This window comes from Pungitius pungitius, chromosome 14 (assembly GCF_949316345.1).
Source record: "Pungitius pungitius chromosome 14, fPunPun2.1, whole genome shotgun sequence".
NCBI classification, from domain to species: domain Eukaryota; kingdom Metazoa; phylum Chordata; class Actinopteri; order Perciformes; family Gasterosteidae; genus Pungitius; species Pungitius pungitius.
Window position 1 is genome coordinate 12,256,892 of NC_084913.1, and position 20,057 is coordinate 12,276,948.

General features: G+C 39.8%; 1 protein-coding gene across 1 annotated transcript; it reads left to right on the forward strand.

Annotated features, from left to right (window-relative positions):
- Nucleotides 1-5,262: 5,262 nt before the first annotated feature.
- On the forward strand, nucleotides 5,263-10,967 carry mbip (MAP3K12 binding inhibitory protein 1). Its single transcript, XM_037487428.2, has 9 exons — nucleotides 5,263-5,446; nucleotides 6,137-6,253; nucleotides 6,480-6,683; nucleotides 7,216-7,312; nucleotides 7,607-7,672; nucleotides 7,938-8,096; nucleotides 8,477-8,574; nucleotides 10,552-10,590; nucleotides 10,680-10,967. Exons 1-9 carry the CDS (start codon nucleotides 5,327-5,329, stop codon nucleotides 10,785-10,787), a joined length of 1,008 nt encoding a protein of 335 aa, XP_037343325.2. The 5' UTR covers nucleotides 5,263-5,326; the 3' UTR covers nucleotides 10,788-10,967.
- Nucleotides 10,968-20,057: the final 9,090 nt, after the last annotated feature.

Here is a 20,057-nt window from a genome sequence, read left to right on the forward strand (position 1 = left end):
ATAATACTTTAAATGAAAATTAAACTTAAAATATCATTACATCTGCTTTCAACAACGTTGTATTGGGTAATAAACAGTTTATGCTTATATATTGCGTGAATATATTATAAATGCGTGATGAATTGTTACTACATTCACTAATTTGTTATATTGTTATATGTTAAATATATGACATATGAACCATAACTGGCCAAAACCACAAATACTGTTTACCGAATAAGTTATGAATAAATACTGTTGCTACCTCCCTAGACACAGTTGCCTATTGAAGAATTGTCTTTTGGAGAAGTAGTGCTGCCAATACTTTGATACTTCTACTTGACACAACAAATGTGCTGGTGGGAATTGTATTTACAGCCCTTTTGTAGATACATGCAGCTTAGCTTCTGCTAAACCTACTACTGCTTCTCCCAACGACATTCCATGTACTTTTATTATGTTTTCTTTCATTTATCTTCTCTTTTGAGCGGTATATCTGGCTGTGGCAGACAGCCATGTTTTAGATTCGTCTCCATAGCTCTGACTGAGGATGTAATAACAAGGGAACTATCAACATACAGCCACTCAGGGAAAGACTGCTGAGTGATTGAAGGACTCACTGCACTTCACTCCGGACATTTATGCTGCGCTGGGTCCTCAGCTGCAGGGAGGACTAGTCACCAGTATCTTAGTGACCAACTGACTATGCAAATACATGTTTTATCTTAGCAATTACAAAATGTACTTACATTATTCTACTACACACCATTATTAAAAGAAATGTTGAGCTTTTTACTGTTTAATTGAAGGGAATATCGTGCTATGCAATCTATTTATTTGACAGCTATAGTCAATCTACGTCTTTAAATTATACTTTCAAATTCGATTGATAGGTTTTTTTGCCCACTTGGGGTCACCAGAACAACCTTGATATGATGAACCTTCTAGCTAGCAGATGCCTCCCACATCCAGTAGACAAAGAGCAACAGTAGCATCCATTTAGAAATGTGCCCTCGGTCGATGGTCTAATGTTGCTCACACTTGAGCTGTTTTAGTTTCTTTAGCTGCTTAATGCTGCACTATTTTACCATTTTACCAGTTGATTAGTTTACATGTGTCTATCTCCTGCTTCATCACAATGACAAATGCAAATGATCTCACCTATTGTATAGAAATGTTAAATGGCGATTCAACTGAAAATAGAATAAAATAGATGATCATTTCCCGGAATATAGTATTTCACTCATTTAAACGCTTGCATTGTAGTTTATAAGAAGAACACGATCCGATGGAGCTAACTCTTTGAAAATACACTTCAAACACCACTTAGACTTAAAGTTTGTCGCGTTATTTTTGCTTTGTTGTGTAATGTGCTTTGAAATAGGGAACAAAGATTACACCCAAAGCCACGTTATTGACAACCATCTGAACACGAGTCAATAAAGAGAGCTCTTGAATCCGTCCATATGTGCAAGGGAAGCTGCATCAAGCTGATTAAGCGGTTGCACATGGAAAGGCTGAAGTGTTAGTGCCTGTGCATCTTCCTCTTGCTGATTGTAAATGTATCAGGAACAGCAGTGTGCTGCAGTAAAAGTCAGTTAATGACCGTATGAGGATCTTTAGTGCTTGGTCCGTATATCATAAATGCTCTTCACACTCAGAAGTGGCTGTAAGAAATAACCTGCCTGCTGCCGTGGCTAGCTTTCAGAGGACGCCTCGTTGCATAGGAGTGTGGTGTTTTCCTCTTCACGTCAACTCACCGAGAGTCTGCTGGAGCCGCATTGGGGTCCGTGTGAGCACTGCAAACAGTTAATGGGGTTTGCTTTGATCCTCCTGAAGTTCAGTGCAGGCATTCATGGTCTCCAGAGGACAAATTCACCTCACGTTGGTGATGGTCTGTTTTTTTTGTCACCATCACCAAATTGACACTTCTGGGAGGAGTGAAAGATTGATCAACTTTATTCACCATGCGTTGAAATGTGCACAATACTTGGATAGAGCAATAGACCTTGTGACTAAACAAATGAGATTCATATCAGTCTACTACATGCCCTACCTTGGGTTTGGTGCTTATTAGCAATTAGCTCATCTTCCCAGAGGATGAACCACAACAGCTTTGGTGAGCCCTACACTTTAAATGTCTTGAATACATTGGTTTCTAAAAAAATACCAGCAATACTTACTTACTACAAAATCCATTCTGCTTTTTTACGTTAACACTAAAATAAGATGAACATGGTAATTGCCATTGTGGGCATGTTAGCATACAAATCTTTTTAGATCATAACAGCACTGTGCCAAAGTAGAACGCTAGTAGAATACACCGAATAATGGCAAAGTACTCAAGTTTAAATACCCAGAAATGGCTTTTTAACATTAGCATTGTACACTACTGTATGTCTACAAGTTAATGTGTTGCTTAGATACCTTAACAATGGTATGTGATTGACTCAGGCTGATATTTTAATGTTGTGTTTAACAATATAGATTCATAAATATTACTTAAAATAATAAAATGAAAATAAAATAATCTTGAACTTTTACATGTCTTAAACAAAGCAGATGCTAACAAGCGGCTAAATGACATTATTAGGGTGGACTTAAAGTTGAATAATTTCTTTCTCAACAAAATGTATTGTGAACTTGTGTCTGCCACAGATTTTATTTTTGCCAATAACCCAAAATCTAACCGAGAAAAGCCATCCGCCTTTTGAGGAGGGAACCAGGGCGAAGCTTACTGCTTCGGTTGCCATAAGAATACCTCATCGATGCAGCACTCTGTAAACAAGTAGTCAACATTCATCATCCACTTTGGTTTTATCCTGATTCATGGTAAACCAGTGGTTCTCATCACATGATAAAGATGGTTGTTCAAAAATGGTTCGATAGTTAGTAAAAGAGCACATTTCAACATGTCTATAGCTGCCATGAGAAGCTCAGTCTCAAGGCCTTTGCAGAGGAATACATTTAATTATTCCCCCCTCAGTTAAACGAGACAAAAACCTTCCCACTGCAATCCACTTGCCTCTCTACATTGTGCTCCCTCTTTCTCCTACCCTCCCGTCTGGCCTTTACTCTGTCAACATCATCTGCTGCTGTGGAGCACACCGGCTCAAAAGCAAACCTTTTCTACTTTCCTGCAGGTGGCTGATAGCTAACTAAGGCAAGAGGCAACAACAATCCCTCTTCGCTTGCTTTGCCATACCAACAGCATCTCCTTTCTTGTTTAACATCATAACAAGACTGCACTTTTGTTGGCACAAGAATAACATTTTCTACCTAATTTAAACATAAAACCACAAAGCTATTACGCACCTATTTAACATGTTTTAGTTTATAATGAGTACAACACTATTTTGCAGACATTGTTTGGCTTTGAAAGCCACTTCATTCTTTTGTGATTATTTTACTTAAAACCATCTCATGGGATTGAATATTTGAAAACGCACCATTCATGCATGTCAAAACCTCTTAAGCAGGTATATGTGTATATGTTGTTGCAACTATAAAAAATCAAACGTTTAATAAATAACTAATAGGACCCATTTGGCATTACGCAGACTTGTATTTCCAGATACTTCCAAAACTTCTATACTTTCATTTAAGACTTTCACTTGATTTTTTTCTATTTTAATAGTGTCTATTACAGGTGGTTACCAAGTTAAAGATGATGTTTTTCAACCATCAAGTTATTTCAAAAATAGAAACAAAGAAACATTAATGGACATTTACAGATGACATAGATATTGTCAGCAAAACTAAAATTTAGCTTGAAAGAAATATTTAATTGACCTACTACAGCCCTCAACCCACTGTAAATCGCATTTCCTGCTATTTTAAAGAAATTAAAACTAATCACAGCTCAAATGAGCAGTTTTTTATTATTACCTCTGTGTTCCTTGCTGTGTGGGAACATTCACCAATGGCTCAGCATGTCAAACTATGTCAAGTGTTACAGCTCCCTTCCTGTTTTAAGGGGAGGGGGGAATATCATACCCAAGATGAATTAACTAAAAGGCAGGTCTTCAGACCCCTTCCTAAAATGATTAACCCGTATAAAAAGAATTATTGAGTTCTGAGTGCTTGTGCTTTCTCATCGTCTGTAATTGTTCTTTTACTGTTGTTTCCTTCATCAGTCTCTCTCTCTTCATTAAATGAAAAGAAGGGGAACATGTCTGAATAGAGGAGGGAGATTTTCCCACAGTCAATCAACTCAGAAATATGCACCATTGTGGCCATTCACTCATCCCAATACCCCGCTGCACAGTCCGCTGTGGTCCGAGGGACTGCTTTTTTTAAATTGAGCAACCATTTTTTTCTTGTTTGAAAAGAAAATATAATATTTATTATAATAGATGTAATTTTGAGAAGCGGAATGATGTGCCCTTTACTTTGTATAATAGGATTATATAATTATGCTACTTTGATTGAGTACAGCCACAAGATCATTTTCTTTTTTTGTGTTCAATAAATTACTGAAAAGATTTACTGTGATCTATATGAGTCTTTTTTTTTAGCTTTTAATGAGAGCAAAGAGAAATTATTAAGCAAGAGCCTCTTCTAATATCATTGCTACCTGCTTTTTATTTTCAGATGACATAAATCTATTTTTTGACTCTCAAGAGTTTTAGCTTCACCACATTTAATGTAAAAGCTCAGTTTAAAACCGTGCAAAGATTAAATATGACAATCAAATTAAGAGCTATATAATTTTTTTAAAATTAAAGAAGTAGATAAAAACCCACTAAAATAAGAATTAGAGAACAATAAAAGTGGTAAATATGCCATTGTTCATATCAAGGTGGTCAGAGATTTACTATAATATTAGGGTAGCAAAAGTACTAATATAATAAAATAACATATACAATAAATGTATCTATTGTAATACTTATTTTCATTTTAAGAACAATTTGCTGTTATGATTTATGGACTCGTTGTTGTACTTGATTGTTTAACTTTAACTTTAATGTTGTTAAGTAAATTCTGTCTCACGCCTTACCTCAATATCTTTCAATCTATACAACATGAAATTACTCCTAAAGTGAAAATTACAAACCAAAAGTCAATATTCCTATCGAAATAATAACTAAAGGTTTATTTGAAAATCTAACGCTGATTATAAATATAATGACAGGAATGATTATTAAACTGTATTAGATGAAATTAAATATGAAAGTAATAAGCAGTAATTTCTTAACAAAAGCCTACACATGAACGGTCGTGATAGCGCACGCATGCGTGTCAGTGCGTGTGCAGCCCCGACTCCTGCGCTCACGTGGTCTCATTCAAACCAATCGGCGGCCAGGATTGTGCATCGTACGAGAGCTTCTGCTGCGGCTCCACTGCGATGGCGGAGACAATGAAGCTCAGTGGAAACCACGCAACCCCTCATGAATCCAGCAAATTGTCTAGCTACAGGGACTGCATGTGTGTGATGTTGAAGCTTTTGTCGGGCTTCGGGAAAGAGGTTAGTTGACATTGTTTGAGCCCGAAGTTGCAGCGAGAGACGTTTCTTTTCGTTCGTGTAGTTAATAAAGGTTAGCTAGCGACATGCTAATGTTTTTAGCATCTCAGTATAGTAGCACTGCTGCTTAAATGGAGAACATTTTAGGTTACTACTGATAACTTTGGCCCCATCGATTTTAGGGAAATGACTTCAATCACAATTACCCCCGTTCATTTTCCCTAGTCATCGCTGCAACCCGTATTCATGTTAGATAGGTAACTTATATTACTGTTAATAATCCCTAGGGGGAAATGTTGATGTAGTAAAAATGCATGTTAGCTGTGTAAATAATGTTCACGTCCAGTTGAATCATTCTTTAATTACATATGACATCCCTATTCCGTTCCTTTTGTCTTGTAAGCAAGAATGCGATAGGAAGAGTTAACCAAGCAGTCCTTAACCCAAAGGTATTCAATTTAAACTTATATAGCAGGAAATATAGGATAACTCCACCGGCAGATTATATTTTCACATGGAAAAGGACTAAACTATTAAAACATAATTGTAATGGATTCACAATAAAAACACACATTATTATCAGATAATCAACTAAGTAAATCATAATTATGTCAAACACTGAATCTGCTTTACATTAATGTCTCGGGCTGCGTAACCTTACTGGTTGTGTGTGTGTGTGTTTTTTAATTCAAGCTCAAATTAAGTGACGCTGTTCTGAGAATAGAAGTCAACATTGATGCTGTGGATCTGCCGTCATCTCCAGATGCTCACGTGTACAACTCTTTGCAGCAGCATGTCACTCAATTACAGGTAAAGTGGTGCAATTTTGCTAAATTGCATGATTTTATCATTTTAATAGTAAAAGCGTTTGCTGAATTTCTTTTAAATTGATGACCAGTACTCAAATGTTTGTGGAGGCGCAAGGCTTTTGAAATAATGTATCATACCACACCCCACAGGTGGAAAGTAGGGTTTTTATTTTATTTATTTATTTGTGCTTTGATGACACATGCTTTCTCCCCAACTGTCAAAATAGGCCGTATCAGAAAGCTTAAAGACGCTGGTGGAGGCTCACCGTGTTACATCATCTACAAAAGACAACGTTGATGCTGTGACCTCATCGTCAGTCAAAGAGCAAACCACCGCAGTGTGTGAACAGCATCCTCCCAGCCCAGAGGATGCAGAAAGCGAGACGGGGGCTGATGATGTCATGGTTCAGATCAGAGCCAGGAAGTCAGAGGTTAGTCTCCGTCAGCAGATCCGTCAGCTGTTTTGGCAGGAACATTTTAGTGCCCTCTTTAGTCTCTGTCAAGCAAATGAATAATCATAAGTAATTGCTTGACGTGCCGCAGTGAAGCAAATGTTTGATGGAGATCTGATAAGCCGAATTCAGCAGAGAATAAGGGGTCCTTCAGTGCTGTGGTTGGGTAGAGCAGACCACATTGCTGGAGGGCTTTGAGAGAGGGCCAGGTCCTTGATGGATTATGAAGTGGATGCTCATTACTCTGAGATTGCATGTGGATGAAGGACAAGAGGCCCCATTCTGTTGTGCATTTATTTTGGTAGCCAAGCAAACAGCATTCATATTCCGTCATGTGAGAATGGCAAGCAGTTAAACTTTTTTGGCTACCTGGAATAATTTCCCACTACATTTCTCATTCCTGGTAATGAAAATTACTGTTTGCCCCAGATCTCAGAAAAAACCCCATCAATAGCTCATCCATTCATCCATCCATCTTGTTATCTGTGTTGTCTCTCCTTTGTCACTCTAGATCGAGCGGAGAATATCTGCATTTATGGAACGCAAGCAAATGGAGATCAATGAAAACAATGTACGCGAATTTTGCAACGTGATCGACAGCAATCAGGGTGAGAATGGGAAAGAGGTTGGGGGGGCAGGGTGGAGATGGAGCCTGCACACAGATTGCCAATGTTTGGGAGAGAGCTGATTTCCACAGGCGAGAGGTCAGGCTGAACTGCTCCAAGAGTGGGGCTGAAGTAGCTAACACACTCTGCCTTAGAACACAACCAGCTAACTCCAGAAATACAAGAGACAGAGAATATTTGTTTGAATTCAAAGACTGTGCGAGACGCCAGTTACAGAAATCATTGATTTTAACAATGTAAGAAATGTATATGACATTTTTTTCTTCTCTTCTGTAGAAAACAGCTGTGCCAGAACAGAGGCAGTCTTCACTCCATATCCAGGTTTTAAAAGCCATGTGAAAGGTAACTCAAACTATTAGATCTGTCACAAATGTCAATGTGACATCTTTGAACGGCTTTATTTTTACCAACTGTAACCATAGCTTTTTTTATTACACACATCATTTAGTCATCAGTCTATAATCCTTAAATCTTGTCAAGGGTAAAAAATGTCAAGGGCTTCGTGAGACCTCTGTGTCCATCTGCATGCTCTGTACAGGGCGTTGGACGTACTGCTTTGCTTAATGTTATTAATCGCGTTTCTATGTTATGTTCCTTGCCTGGCTAGTTACACGGGTAGTCAACACTTACGGACCCCAGACACGTAGTGGGGCAGGCCAAGCAGAGGTTGGGGAGCAGCACAGGGGGCAGATGGCAAGAGACTGTGGAAACGCAGCCATTGAAGAACGACTTCACAACATTGAGACTCACCTGAAACTCCCAACAGGTCAGAGCAGGACACGATGTGTCTCACTGTATGTTAGGTTTTATGTGTCACATATTATTATAGATATTTTTTTACAAATTGAACACATTGAAATGCAATTATAAAGGCATTGCAGGCTGTATCCAAAGTGTTATTGAACTGAACTAGTTCTTTGGTGGATAACAAAGAGGTCACTGTTCAACAGTTATACTATATATAATATATAATTGATTAAATTTGTATCTGATATAAGTAATGGGGCATGTTAACAAAGCCACCTTTTGTTACGACCTGACCTCTCTTTTACACATACACGCTACTAAGATACAACCCTGTAGTGCAAATGTTAAATTTGTCATGTAAAATGATCAGTGTTCAAGCCCTTTTCAACTATTCTTTAGCTGGCCCAGTTCCATTGAGCGTCTACCAGAGACTAAAGAAGCTGGAGGATCGTATCTTGGAGTTAGAGGGACTCTCACCAGAGTACTTTCAGTCCACGGTGAGTCTTGGCTTTGAAATAGACACATGAAAGGCCCTTGTTAATTACTAGTCAGAGTTCATACAAAGGCCTTTTGTGCTAGTGTCCTATTCATAGTTTTCAGTTTGACTTAATTCGCGCACATACACTCTTTTTACCAGAAGTCAGCTATACTCATAACTAACTACATGCATTTGAGCCCTGAAACTCTGATACTTTTGGCGGCGTGACTTTTAAGAGACCTTATATTATGAGGGCAGACACATGCTCAATGAACGTGTTTGTGTGGGTTACTAAGGGGGAGATTCATCAATGTGTTACAAATACTTTCATTTTTAGTTGTGTCTAAAATTCTGCCAGATTAAAATGGTGCATTGAGTAGATAGTTAATTTATTACTAAGTTTGAGATATATTTTTGCTATAATATATTGTGAATTGCAATATTAATCACACGGTCATATTCTTGAGATATGAACAATACTTGAATTCTTATACTTATGATACTATGAATATGAAGAATTCTTATGAATTATCTCCATATTTACAGCTAGAAAATCAAATTTCACAATATTTTTTACCAAATAGCTTGGTATTCATTTCACAAAATATCATCAGTGTTGTAGATACGATGACTATGAAGCAAAAACAAATAATACAACAGCTAGAACAGACTGATAACTTTGGAAAATGTAAGAAAACTGAAATGTAGCCTTTAACATTTAGCCATATTACAATTTCCAAAATCCAAGCCAATATATCATGATGTCAATTTAATAAAAAATGATTGCTTAGCCTGATCCCCAGCGCTGCTGAGTACAAAGTAAGAGACAAAGTTGGTTTGCGTCCCCTGTTTTTGTTACTTTGAAAGAACCACTGAATTTTGCTTTCAGAATTCATACATTCCACAAGCCCTTCATCAGTTTGCCATTTAATGTGTATGATTTCTAAATTGGCATGTAGAATATTGGTTTGCTGTGGGCAAAATCATTTCAAAACGGAAATCTACTTACTGAGAGGAGTTTGTCGCTGATGCTAATGGAGTTTCCTCTTATATGCTGTGATACTTCAACACGTTTCCCTCCTCGAGTTACACTTTAGCTGATTTGAATCAGAAATGCAACGCTCGTGGTTAAATTTACTTTAACTTTTAGGTCACTGCATACAGCTCACTCGAGAAATGACTTTTTCTTTTTGACAACAGCATGGTTTTTGAGGAGAGCACGGGCTGAAAACCTGGCTCAAAGTAATACATTGGACTTCATAGTGGACCTCATATAGAACCAAACAGACTTCAGCGGTCATTTCCTGTGTCGGTGAAGTCTGTCCAGTGTGTGTTTAGTTATGTGAGTAAGTGTGCTCAAGATGCTGCATGTCTCTTCACAGTGTCTCAGCACCTCATGCTGCTTCTGGGAGTATGCTGCGCTCCGTCTGCTTTTGACTCGCTGCATGGTTGTGTGAGCGGAGCAAGAGATGTCGAGTGTCTTTCAATACACTGATGGGGTCTTTTATATTCAGAGTACCACTTTTTTTTGTGGTAATTTCTAAAAATACTGTAGTTTGGTGTTTGCTGGAGAGCTGTACACATTTTGCCCAATATTGCAGGAGCTACAATTTAACACTGAACAGTAAATTAAGTTTCTCAACCCTTTGTAACAAATTAAAAAGAGAAAATTCCACAAGGCTTTACAGTTTAAAGTAAGAAACATGTTTCTTTAAGCAGATCTTCGTGCCATGCAAATTGTATCCCTTGTAAGTCTTGACAGAAGAGATTTGTAAGATGATGTACCAAGTTATTTCAATGCATATTGTTTATACCATATCTGCTGTTCTTTTCTTATGGCTCTCTGTCTTTGATTAAGTGGATATTAGGAAAGTTCAAGCTCACTTTTTGAACATGGGCAGAGACGCGTTCCTCAGTATGTTTATCAAAGCTCAAGACAGTTCAGAATTTTTACTAATTCTAAAGGTCTAATGTGCACCTGTGTTTTTTTTTTTAGGGTCACCTCCACAAACGACCAAAGACGTCCCCTGCTCAGGTGATGAGCCGCTTAGTGTCCTTTCACTGCATCCTGGGTGTTCACTTCTTTTTAAATCAATTGAGCGTTTTTTTCTCTTTGTCCTTCAGGCCTGTAGTCTGTCGGAGCTGGATGAGAAGATCAGTGCGGTGAAAGCAGCACTAATGAAGAAGGTGAATGAATATGGGCCGGGATATGGAGCAGAGTGTCCACTGTGACATCCCTACTCAACAGTACACCAAACACACTGCATCCTTTATTATATGCATACATTTTTGATTTCTTTTTGTGTCCTGGACTTCTGGGAAAAAAATGTATTACTCTAAATAGTTTTGTATTTAACTGAGATGTAATTGTTCCTTTTAAATAAAGATATTTTCTTCCTTGGAAATCCAGAATTGCAATGTGGAATTGTACAGTATGTCATAGAATGTCTATTAAAGGTTCAAAAGTTAGTTAGAGTAGTAAGCCATAGACAATTTGTACACTTTTTTATAGTAATAATAGAACACCATGTATGTCAACAATTTGTCAAAGTATAGAACGTATAAAAAGCCAAAATATTGTGTATATTAAATTTAAAAAGCCGAAGTCATAAGTTATTAACAAGTCAAAGTGCGGCCCTCAGAAACATTGTTTCTGGTGTGACATAACACACACACGTGCATGTAGTTAACCCTACGTGGCCCATCTCAATACTTTTTTTACACGCTGTACTATTGTAACAAACTGTCAAGCGTCTGTCAGGTTATGAATGACAACTTGTAGACTAGTTGCATGGAAACCAGCGGCTACAAATGTTGCAGAAATGATGTGTCATTGATAGACTTCAATGGCCATCTTTGCCTTTTAATGTGGAAGTGGGATGGAAAATAATTTTTCCACGTGCAGTCCTATAATTTAAAATAGCAATCAAAACCTGAAAAACCCTGATATATTACTTCTTAATATATATATTTTATATTATATATATATTGACCTTACATATATTTTTTTACTCTTTGTTTTTCTGGTCAGATTGTAACGGCGGGAAACAGGATCCACCTGAGCCTGTTTTCTTTGGGGCTTTTTTCTATCTTCCTCCTTTTTTTCCCAGCCAGGCCAGGCTCATCATCTCAGTTAGCACACACAACACGGTGGTGAATTGTTGTGTGGATGTGCATCGGGAACATCTCCAACTTAATTGGGAATATTGAATAGCAGATAATTAGATATTTGATGTGAAATTATATTATATATTATATATATATATTGACCTTACATATATTTTTTTATAATATTTTTTTACCTATTATTTAAAAAAAATCTTTTCTTTTTTGACCCTACATATTTTGACTTTTTTCACAATATTTTTTTCCCATGACATGACTGGAATGATCTTAGATGGAGCAACCTACACGTCCCTGTCACTAATGCCAAATGCCCCAAATTTCTGTACTTTAAACCTTATCTGGGTTCAACCCTCAAGGGACATGGTGGCTCTTCCTAAATCCTTTTTTAGTTTTGGGTAACTGACATTTATAAAAAATCATAATGGGATATTGCCCCAGAGACGGATTGGTGCATCTTGGAGGATCAACCGTGCTATTCATCCTTCCTGCATTGGTAAAGGCACAAGTGAGTTGAATTTGAATGTAACAGAGAATTGGAGGGTGGATGCACTAAAAAGGGTAAACAAATCTACACCCTGTGCCAGACTGTCAGTTTAAGGTTGTCCACAGGATGCCCTGAAGTAGACAAACATGTGATTGTCTTGAAAAACGCCCTCAGAGGCTGTAATATGTTTCATGTCAGTGTGACCACTGAATGAGACACATCTGCTCATCTTTACTGACTCATCCGGCCTTCTCTCCCGTCAAAAAGGTGGAACTCTATAGGCTATGTAGCATGGCTAATAAGTGATAAAAGCTTAATTAGCAATTAACATCAAATTTAGTCAATTCATCATCATTCAAAATATTCTTCATCATTCTTGACAATGCCATCATAACTCAAGTGAGCACACCTTGTGTTTCTGCATAACCCCCAGGGTTCACTTCTCTGAAACAACCAGTGGGGACAATGCCCCCACAACTACCTCCGCGGCAGTGCGCTCAAGACTTGGCGGGAGAGGGATTTGAACCCACTGGCGCTTACAGATGCTTTTGGCCCCTGCACTCACCCCTACACCACCAGTCCTGGTCACATTTTGGCAACTTTGATTCTCCTATTTAACCTTGAGCATGTGAGTTAAACTTTAAAACTCTTTTAAATGCTATTTCCACATCTGGGCCTGAACCCACAACCTTCAAAAGCAGCTCTTCCGCTGTGCTACTTCACCACACACTAACCAACCCTTTGTTTGTTGTATTTAACCTTGAGATTGCTACTCAAACCTGAAGTAAAGCCAAAGGCTCAAACCCAAGACTGGGCTTGAACCCACAACCTACAGGGTAAGGACAGTAGCTCCTCAGCTCTTGCTCGTGCTGCACTACCTCACCATGCACAAATTACATTTTTGTTTCTCGTATTTAACCTTGAGACTGCTACTCAAACCTCAAAACTCTTTCAAAGCAGAAGAGATGTCTGCATGAAGGGGCATGAACCCACAACCTCAGACAGCAGGTTGGAGCCTGCAGCCCTTCAGTTGTTCCCTTGTGCTATTCAAGCACATGCCTCATTGTGTCCGTTTCTCATATTATACCGTGGGATTGTTTACTAAACCTCAAAACTGTTTCAAAGTTTACAGTTTGAAGCCCTGACTGCAACCAAACCCTCCTTCTGAGAGAGCAGGTTTGAACTGAGAATCCTCCACACTTCAGCCTTCCTGCTATCTCCCTGCACTGTTCCACCACACACCTGTTGATGCTTTTGAATCCAACCTCAATTCTCATAGATTCTCAGGCTGGAATCCACAACACAACACACTTGTCTGCTGGAATTAGTTGAACAAAAATAAAAATCCATGTGAAAAAAATTACTTCTCACTGTTCTCAGGTCAAATATTTATGCAATTAAAATGTGATTAATTTCGATTAATTAATTACAAAGCCTCTAATTAATTAGATTAATATTTTTAATCGAGTCCCGGCCCTACTTCTTATACTTGTAGAAAATATGTCTAATAATGATTCAAATAATATAATATACATACTATACACAGCAGTTTCTTTCAAAGCTTTTGGTGACGTTTGACCAAAAGTCCAAAAACACTTATATATAGAAAAACTGTACAAGTTAATTATTTGCTTATCATTTAATAACAACGTAATCTAATTATAAGTAGTAAATTTATTTTCTGACAATTCTTTCAGTTCTAAAGACAATCTTAATTTGCACCTTAAAATTATGGTAAAAAAATATCAAATAGAATGCATTTATCGTTTAAGATTTTCCTCTGTGTCATCTTCTGTGTGTGTGTGTGTGTGTGTGTGTGTGTTTGTCCGTTCACGTCTGTGATTGAGACGAATCTAAGAGGACCTGATTTATCTGCCTGACTGCTGTGTGACGATAATGGTTGTCATTATAACAAATGACCTGATTACTGCAACTGTTTGGAAGAGATATTGGAGACCCAACAAACCAGCATCAAATGGGACGCTGCTGTGTTTGACGCTGTGACATGTTGATAAAAGGCTTTCGCGTTGAGCTTTTACCGAGCAAGACGCAACCATCCTGAGGTTTTCCTTTGCAGCCATTGGGGCCCTGTTCTGTAGTCATAAGAGTCACGGGTCCTTCAGCACAAGCTCGTACGAGTGGAGGCTAATGCCAGAGAGCTGGACCGTGGCCATATGATGTCTTCGGGTTAACCCTAAACATGCATTTATTGTCAAGTAGAAATGTTCTATGACAACATGCAGGTTATTGAGTGATCAGAAGGATCTACAGATGTAATCATCACAACTTAATAGTTGCTCAAACTATAAATAGGTGGAGAAACTGCTAGAAAACATGACCCGAATATAAAGCGCCTGACTAATAAAAGACCAACGGAGGAACAAGATGTCATCTGACATCAGAACATGTCAACACTACAACTCAAGGAACTACGATGGAAATCATTAAACCGATTTCTAAAATGTTTCAGGAATAGAAAGTCAATTTCATAGCAAGCTTATGATTACAAATTAAAGTAGCGTAAAAATGAAGTATTAAAGTATAATTTAATATATAGCCATAGCAAACTATAGTACAGTGCTTGAATGAATGTACTTTCATTAAGTTTTAAGTGGAAAGAGAGGAGAGCTGACACTTCCTCACTGCCATATAAAACAAAAAACTAATTTATTTCAAAAGTTTAAAAGGTACTTCAATACCTACTTCAATAGGATTCGATAATATACCAATTCAATATATATATATATATATATATATATGTGTGTGTGAAGTTCTTAAAGTGATTTTGCAACAGGTGGGACAAACAAGAGAGCTTTCTCACATCTTTGGAAATTACTGTAACTCCCCTTCCTTTTCTTGGCCGCTGCTCTTTGTATGTCACGTCAAGATTTATTTCAGAGTTGATTGATGGAGTGACCTGAATACAATAGAAGACGTTGCATTGTGCTTTTTTCGGAAGATATTTCATTCTTAGCACGGAAATGGGATTTTTTTTTTCACCCCTTCTTTCAGGTGTACCTCGCTTGTTCGGCTCTGTCTCTTGCTCATAGACTGGAACCTTCTGGGCAACAAGGGGCCACAATGTGCTGGGAAGGGGAGCACTTGAGCTGCAGCGATGTGGATGGACGTTGAGGGGGGTTGCTCATTGTTCCCCGGGAGCTTTTGTCTCAGACACAGTCCCCTTATGAGGGTTAATGAGGACAAATTGGCCTGAGTGGAACAAATGAATTATGGAGTTGGACAAAAGGTTGTATTTTGTGGGCTGCGTTTGCTGGGATCCACCCATCATCTGCCCATTGAGGGGAGCACACTGACTAGCGTCTGCTTCAAGTGGCTCACTAAATATCTCATTATCTTTATCCATCTTTTATTGCGTGAGCACATCATGCATGCACCTTCCTATAATGGATTTAACTCAAATGTAAAGTTTAGATCAAAATAATGCATTTTGTTATCTATGTAATTGCATGGTTGTATTTCCTACAATTAATGCAAAGGAAATAAAGTCAATATGTCAAAATGAGTGTGTGAGTTAGTGCTCCTGGGTTGGGTGGGAATAGTGTACCCTTTCAATTGAACAAAGAGCCACTTCCTCATTGACTCTATGTAATTCCTGCCTGTCAATCAGTCCTCCCTCGGCCTGATTTCTTGTAACGTCCTTGGGAACCTCGGGGGGAAAAGACACAGAGGTGTTCCTTGTCCTCTATGGGTCCAGTTGTATTTTTTGGCGAGGTCGATGGAGAGGATTCATATCCATTCATATCTCACAAACTCTTAATGGGCTCCAAGCCCTCGCAAAAGAAAGCTCTTTCCTGTGACTAGTCAGCTCCACTCTTTATTCATCTGTGGCTCCGTGTCAAAAAAGACTGTTGCTCGTTTGTGGCCTGAACAATGACGAACAAGGCTAAATCTCTAGCTGGGAACAAAAGACAGAAAACAGGCTTTTCACTCTGCAGAACATTAGATTCTGACACATTTTGCCATGGCAGTTTTTTCCCCCATCCTGAGTGCTGTGGCTCTGGTCTTTTAAAGAGACCACCTGTTGGCAACAAGCCCGTTCTTCATTACAGACAGGCCCATTATCACAGGATGAGGAGCGCCACAGGCTAACTTTTTAAAGTTAACCCTGCTGCCGTTTCCAAAGCCGGCCGATTGGGAAACATAGATTTTTTTCCCGTGGCAATACGTAATCTATTTCCGCTGGTAATTCTGTGTCATGTTTTTGAATAAGGGGTTTATTCAGTGTAAGAGGGAGGTACTTCATTCATGCCCTTGTCAGTTACAAATGTCACAAACAAAGGGACTTCAATGTAGGCAGCCTGATTGTTCTTTAACTATATTTGTAGCCAACTTTGTATTCAAAAGCCCAAATGTACTCACTGTAAGTTGTTGATGGTTCTCATTTCTTTTCCCGCAAATTTTTCTAGCAAAAGGAGATGCTAGTTGTTCTTTTATCGAAAGCAGTTTTGAGCAATTTACGAACCCAAAGACATTAGCATAACTGCAGCATGGTAATGATTTGTGTAAAATAAAATGACTGTAGGTGGCAATATGAAGCAATCAAGTGCATACTTTGGCTTTGAATTGGACATGATAAACACAGCCTAAAAGATACATGTTTTGGGCAGATTGTGTGGAGATTTTTAAGATAATGTAACATTATTTATAGATTTCAAAGCTATAAAACCCCATATTTATAGCTGAAAAATGTTCATGAATAATCTTTCCCCAGGACTTGATTGTACACCTGCACATCCTGTCGGCTGTTTAAGAATCACTGGCCTCAGGACAGCTGAGGGGCTTTTTATTCCCTATAAGACGCGCATTAGTACAGCAAAATACCTCCGTCATAATCATGCCATCACTGTCGAGTACGCCCAGTGCAGTCACACTTGTTTCATGTTCACAAACACCCAGAGGGGGTTGCATGCACCTGTGACCCTCCCCCCACAAAGCCAACCGAACAAGAGAGGATCCCCCTGCAGCCTCAACGAGAGGCAGTCAGCTGCTCTCTGTGGCCCTGCTGCACGGTCCCCGGGCTCGCTGGAGTTAAATGTGCCTGTGATATTGCCAGGAGGGAGCAGCGGGAGTCGAATTCAGGCAATTACAATCAAGTCAGGGCATAGTTAGTGCGTGGGCCCTGGTAGCACCTGAGCTGGATGCTGATGAGACACTTAGCCCCAAACCCTCATGCATTGGCCCAAGCGCGGCGCAGAACAAGCCCCCCTCCCCCACTTCCCCTCTCCCCCTTCCTCTACAGCAGCAGACCCCCTACTGGACACTTCCACTTCCCTTCACCTCATTTAGGCCTCTAGAGCTCTTTCCCCCCTCTCTCTCTTTCTCTCTCTGGCTCTCACATTGCAATACTTGTGCTTTATATAGGTGGCGTGGAGGACTGCACTCAATCACTCTTTATTCATTCACACTGTACAATAATAGACAACTACTTTGATACTGTTCTTAAAGCACCTGTGCAGCAGAGCTTCTAACACCATGGCAATTTCTTGGGAAATATTTGAAGGGGTATTTCAACAAGGTATCCCAAAAGAAAGAGAGGATTTAAAAAAATGAGTCTTCCTGTCCCATATTTTCCACATATCAGACCATCAAACCTCTGCATGGACACTTGTTTGCCAGTGGCCATAGGACTCTGTGTTATAGCAAATGGATGAGTGAATGGAAAGGGAGGCGCAGTTCTTGAATATCTATGACCAGAGAATATGGAGTCGGGCATCACAACAACACTCTTAGACCCTTTTCTCAATAAGATGCTCTCAGCTCCTCAGGGGGAAAGCCTCCTGGCTCCCGCCCTCTCTCAGCAACCACACTTTGCTGAAGTGTCATTAGGTTTAGAAAGGGCAGGATACCATAGAACTGATGTATAGACTCTGGGTAAAACCAGCAGATTTTGAATGTAAAGGTCTGAGAGTGGCTCCCAACTCGAAGGAGCCGTACTAGTTTCTTCATCTGTAGTCTGCGTGCTTGCATGCCTCATGTACCGCCTGGCTGCTGGGTTTTGTGAGATTGCTAGCTTTGCTCTTCAATCCACTTTCATTGTCTGTGGCGGTGCTTGTTAGTTCGAACCGGGCGTAGTATTTGGGGGAGCACAGGGGAAAGGTGGAACACCTCTTTCACTATTTTTGACATAATGGTTGTCTTTTGATTTTTTCCTGGGATTTGCAGACTACCAGGGATTGTCTCTTTGAAATTATTCCATTTTGACAGAGAAAAAGAAAATGGATTGCGCTGATCCTGTTTTGTTCCTGGGGGGACGGCTGCAGTATTATCCCGGGCTGACACCGGTGGCGAAGAGGCAATCACAGTAGCCCTCGGCCCGACAAAAACACTCCATCTGCAAGGAGAGGAGGAAATCACACCACAATGATGTCTGACTCTTCTGCCTCACTCCGGCAGCTGGGCCCTGGGACCCATGAACTGCTACACAACCACCACCACAATGGCTGTTATACAAACGCACAAACAGCACACTACAAATCAGCAGCTGTAACACACAAAGGCAATGCACCTGCCATCGCACAACAACAAGAACGGGACAGATTTGTGCAAAAAGTTTCTTTATCTGCTCCAGGCCGGTTAGAATGGTTTCCATTTGATCTGCTCCACATTTATTAGAATGTTTATAGTGTTATTGGGATTATAATAGCTTTATCGCAAGTTTCAGTTTTTTAGACAAATTAATCCACATTGTAAACGCACAAAGCTAACGATTTGATATCCTAAAGGCATTTGTGTTTTGAAGATAAACGTTTGCACACACACACACACACACCAGATGAAGGATCATCAGCCGTGTAGTGCTCCATGTTAGTATTCAGTAGTGTCACCTCTTTCCCTTCGTGTCCCATACCTGGGGATCAAACGCACCTCTTTGTGAGAGAGTCCTGACCTCCTGCTATTAGCAAACAGAGGAGAGCCCAGCTGACACCACTCTTGAGATGTGCCATGCAGACGGAGGCCTGTGATTACAGCACAATCCTGAGGAGACAACCCTCCACCTCGCTCCAGCCCCAACCACCTGCAAACACCCCCCCCACCCCCCCACCCCACGAGAAATTCACCTATCTCTGAAATAGATGTTAATCTCTCGCCCAACTGGCTGCCTCTGAGACCTTGTTGACACACATACAGCCGTGACCTAGTCATGAATAATCAATAGGGCGCTATTTTCACCAACATGCTCCCAAGAACAGGCTATTTCTTGTGACCATTACCGCGGCCCGATTAGAATGAGAGATTGGACTTTGAAATTGGTGGTTGTGCACGTTTGTTTCTTCTCTTCCTTGTGTGTGTGTGTGTGTGTGTGTGTGTGTGTGTGTGTGTGTGAGTGTGTGGGTGTGCTCATGTGTATGGATGGGGGGGGGTTTCTCTCTAGAAGACAGTTCGGCGCTGAGGGGAATAGGTCTGTCTAGTGCCTTCACAGCGCCACATGAAAACCAATGAAGGTAAAGCAAGAGAGGGGATTAATTTGTTGTGAGAGAGGCAGAGGCTCAAGTGGGTCTTCCAATAGCAAATTAGCAAACCCTCATTTCAAAAACCCTCATACATACTAGAGAGTAGTAATGCACAAACACACGCACACATGGATGTGCACATGTATAGATTATGTTCCAGCCAGGTTGTACACACACAAAAAGAAGACACTTTTTGTCACCTACTGAAATATCTGTTCTCTTCCCGCTGACACACGTACATGCACACGCACGCAGCCGTGCGCGCGCACAAGAAGAAAACTTCAATTTTATCTGCAGGGGCAGAAATCAATCTCACATCTCTTTAGTTAATCCGCAATGGCTCTCTACAGATCCTGACACTAATAAGGTATTGAGCAGGTGAGGCCAGGGGCTGAGGAGGAGAACAGAGGGAGAGGAGAG